This window comes from Fopius arisanus, unplaced genomic scaffold (assembly GCF_000806365.1).
Source record: "Fopius arisanus strain USDA-PBARC FA_bdor unplaced genomic scaffold, ASM80636v1 scaffold00035, whole genome shotgun sequence".
Lineage (NCBI taxonomy): Eukaryota > Metazoa > Arthropoda > Insecta > Hymenoptera > Braconidae > Fopius > Fopius arisanus.
Genome location: NW_011887774.1, coordinates 689,931 through 694,356, shown reverse-complemented (window position 1 = coordinate 694,356; position 4,426 = coordinate 689,931). Strand labels below are relative to the sequence as shown.

The 4,426-nt window shown below is 34.0% G+C and overlaps 1 protein-coding gene across 1 annotated transcript in view; it reads right to left on the bottom strand.

Moving 5' to 3' along the window:
- Positions 1-286: 286 nt before the first annotated feature.
- Positions 287-4,426, bottom strand: part of LOC105266045 (uncharacterized) — an 8,298-nt gene continuing 4,158 nt past the window's right edge. Inside the window, exons 3-4 of the mRNA XM_011303928.1 lie at positions 566-739; positions 287-488 (exon numbers count right to left, since the gene is read on the bottom strand). Of these exons, the coding sequence (XP_011302230.1) occupies positions 594-739 (146 nt within the window). The 3' untranslated portion in view covers positions 287-488; positions 566-593. The remainder of the gene's footprint in view (positions 489-565; positions 740-4,426) is intronic.

The window sequence follows — 4,426 nt, the reverse complement described above, 5'->3', positions numbered from 1 at the left end:
ATTAGCAACCTCCCGCTCATCGGTGCCTGTTGAAAAATTCGATTCAACGGGGAATCGAACTCACAACTTTCAGAACACCAGGCTCGCACCTAGCCACTGACCTATCGACGTCGGTCTATAAAAGAGATTGACAATGAATGATTGTTATCGTTGTCAATCTTTTATTCGTCTTCCTATTGGTGAATGGATCGATTGATCATTTCCATGACTACGAGGATGTTATTGTGTGCTACAGCCCCACTCAGAGGTAGAGGGCGTCAGTGCTAATGATTGCCTAGTTCATTTATAATCTGCATGAAACAATAAAACTTTAAATTTTATTGTAACATAATTCCATCAATTAACATCAACATACATATAACACCTGAGTTATATCACTACGCAAGACAATCATCAATTAAAAAAATAAAAATTCTTTGAGGATTATGTACAGCTGCTCTGTTTCCTATAGCACATTCACGGAAGTGTCTTGAAAGCTGCATGATAACCTGTCAACACAAGATAAATCATCATTTAATCCGTTATGATGATAAAATATGGAAAATGAAACCTCATGAGGACTCACGTCATCATAGCGTGTCATCTTTTTCCCTTTAATCAGAAAGTGCCTCCGTACAAGCTCTGCGTTTAGCAAGCTGATGACACAATCTTGGGCTACCGACGATGTCCCCCAGGAAGACACTCAGCAAGTAGTTCTCCTTCATGGGATCGGGAGATGCCTTATACTGACTGGAAAATTAAAAAATCATGGGTGTGATGAGCTTTGATACATGCCATCAGGGGATCGAGATAAGAGCACTTTGGTGTTCTCAATGGAGCGAGGGGTTAGTCATTCTCTCATTGTGACACCAAGTGACACCATGACTTCTAAATGAAGTCGACTTCACGTCATTTTGGACTTGATTTCAGCGATTTTGGAAAACGATTGAATCAATGACTTCAAATGACTTACGGTGATACCGATTGACTTCGATAAAGCTATTAAAACAACCGGAAAAAACATCAAGAAGGTTTGAGAGAGTGGGACAAAACAGGTCAGTTTAAGTTTTCGAAATTGGTTCACTTATCCATAAGTTAATGATCCTTGTCCGTTTTGGGATCGCATTGGGATCATATATGGTAGAACTGTTTCGTTCATTAAATAAGCTTACGACAATGCGTGGATTATGATTATGTGATTCCTACATTTTTGCACGGAGTGATGGCGTTCTGAGGGTGAATATATGATTTTCGTGTTGTACCTACATTTTACATTGGGTTCAGTTTTACTACATTTCCAAAGTTGAAAATAAGACTAACATTCACATAAATTTATTATATTCATTCCTCTTAATTCTATTTCCTTGTCATTACAATCGAATTAATGATAATGTTCTACAATTCTCGTATGCAATAATTCAATAACATCACTCAAAAATGACTATTCCGCCTACAAAAAATTGGGAGGAGTCTAATTTTCATTAAAATGGCCACTAATGATGGCGGATCGTGCTCCAATCTTGTACTCGCTTTTTTTGAATTATCGACAATTAATCCTAAAGAAAGAGCGCATTAGAAATGATTTCCGGATGGCTGGTCGGAGTGGCTGACAAGAAAGGGTGCAGCTATCAGAGAGATACGTTAAGGCACCTGCGACAGGCCATTAAGATAATCGTTGGACAATGCATTACAAGAAAATTTAGTGTAAGCTTTACATCTGGAATAAGCTAGAGAAAATATATTTGTCTTAAGAGGCAATGGAACATACCATCGAAGTGAGAAGCTGGTTTGCAAGTTTTCTCGTCGAGTTAGAGGATTGTGTCAAAGTACGGATTGCTACAAATCATTTGAGAACTTCGATTTTAATAACTAATCGTCTGATGAAGAAAAAAACTTGGAATAGATTTACTTATTCGGGTGATAAGTTCCATATTCTCTCAAGGATGTGTGAAAAAAGAATTACACCGTTTTGAACTTAATCTTTACTAAATGTCTCATCGACTTTTATAATGATGCGAGTAATTTTCTAGACTTTTATCGGGTTTTATGAACTTCATAAAAAACGAGAAAGAATGTGGAAAGATTGTTATAGATTGGTAAGACCTCGTCAATCATTGAATAATGATAGAACTCAAGGACAGTATATCATTTTATCGCAATTTCATCCACTGATTATTAGAAATCAGAGAAATATATGAAACGTGATGGAAAGACTCCAATACGTTGGCAAATTTGTTTATTTTGTATAAAGAAATTTATTTTGTTGTAGTCATTATCTCTGAGATATTATAAAGATTGAAATATTATGACTCTAAGAATTATGTGTTGCATCCTTCCAATTAATATCGAAATTCTTTCCATATTTCTATCAAATTTTTGTTCGAATTTAAACTAAAATTTAGCGTTGATGGGTTTCATTATTCTTCAGTAGCTCATGAAGTTTCATCATAGTACCATTACTTCACTGGGTTTTCCCTGAACCTTTCTAAATATTTCTACAATTCTAGAAAAAAAATCGTAAAATTATTACGTAATAATGAAATTTTGTGAGCTATTCATAAAAATAATGAAAGGCAAAAACGGTATATTTATTCCTGTTAACGCAAAATTTAACGGTCAATTTTTTTTTATCGAAAAATTTATTGGTTATTCCATCCATATTATATAATTTTATATAACAGAGATGATCTTTTCGACAAAAAATTGCTGAATTCATACTAAAATCAATGCATACTTTCTCTTAACAGGTTTCAGGTGTCAATTAGAATTACTTCCTACTGTAAAATATTCACACTAATCAGACGTCTTAATTCCGTAGTCTACTCCAGAACCATTGTCTCCAACAATAAAATCTATCCGAATATGAGGCAAGGTTCGGGCAAATTAACTAATTATATAGCTATTTGAATAATAAAGTTACTGATAAGTAATCGATGAAGCAAATGATTTTACACACAAAGAAAAATATTCAAAAAATAACGAAACTTTTACGTACACTGGGAAAAAAATGTTGTCCGTTAAACAATATTTACTAACCACAAGAAAATATATTTGGTATTACTAAATTTTATGGGATCATTTACACAATGATTGTCAGATTTACTGGTGGGAAGAAAATATTCTTAGCAAAAAAAATGTTTCTTCCCAGTGTAAACGTAGAGCAGCCTTGGTTTTTAGGGAAAAGTACTGGAGGTACCGTAAAAATAGTTTTGAGAGTTTCGTAAAAATTCACACTCGCTAGTGCAGTTTTTACAGAATTTTCAGTACGCCTTCCCGAAAAACAAGGTCACCCCACAATTACGTAAATATTCCGTAATTTTTCGAATATTTGCATTATTTTTTCCTTATTATGTCCGACAAAAATTAATATTGCTTTCCCAAAGAGTAATCAATTTTTCAGGAATAGAAAAAGTCTTCAAACCAAGAATTGCGGCATTAAAACATTTTCATTGCCAAAAGTCTTTCAATTGACTGATTCAGATTACCCGCTATCTAGTTAATCTATATCATCCAATGAAGATTAGAAAATAGACAGAAAATATCAGTACTCTCGATGCTTGTTCTGAAAAATAATTAAGAAGAACTAATAATGGATTCATTACTACAAACTTTTTTCTTTTTTCAAAATTGATTTTTTTGTTCAAATTAAATGCAACAAAAAGTAAGATAATTTGACTAAAATCTCACGTAATTTTCGAGTTTTGAAGAATGAAGATATTCATCAAAAATTAAGTTGGACTTGATATTTGAAATGCTTTGGATAACTTGAGATGCAGAAGACTCTCCATCACTCCAGATTGATTCATTATTGCCGAAATTTTAGGTGGAAGTCCCCCCTGTAGTCTAAAATCGTTCTGAATAGTTAATGCTGATAACAAGAGCCTTGATAGTACGTAATAATCCGCTTTTCGAGCCAAAAGATCCTTTTGATGTAAATTCTCTTTGAGTAATTAGAGGATCCCAAAGAGACAAATTGATGGAGATGCCTTCATACCTCATTGATTCTATACTCATCGTATCACGGCCAACTACAATGTTTCCTAACAGGGCGTGATACTCTATAGAAATCACCTGTAGCATGTAACAGCACTTTCAGGGTGCCTTACACATTGTGAAGTTGGTGAACTGCTTGTGTCGTTGAGTTTTCAGGTAATGGGGGATCGATGATGCAAGGAGAATGTTTCAAACAGTGGATTGTCATTGTGGAGACAGTATCATTAGAATGAATATATGAAGTTAATAATGATAATCGATGAACAAACAATTGAACTTTAGAATGTTTTTTTCACCTACTGAATTCGTTAGCAGACACATCACATGGAATAGACCAAGTGCCTTTCTCCTACAAAAAATACGTAAAAGATAAATAGAATATTTTACCAATTCTACACATTTTCGTAGGTGAGTTTGGAGTTGTCCGAGAATATATGGTCTGAAAGAAATTTTA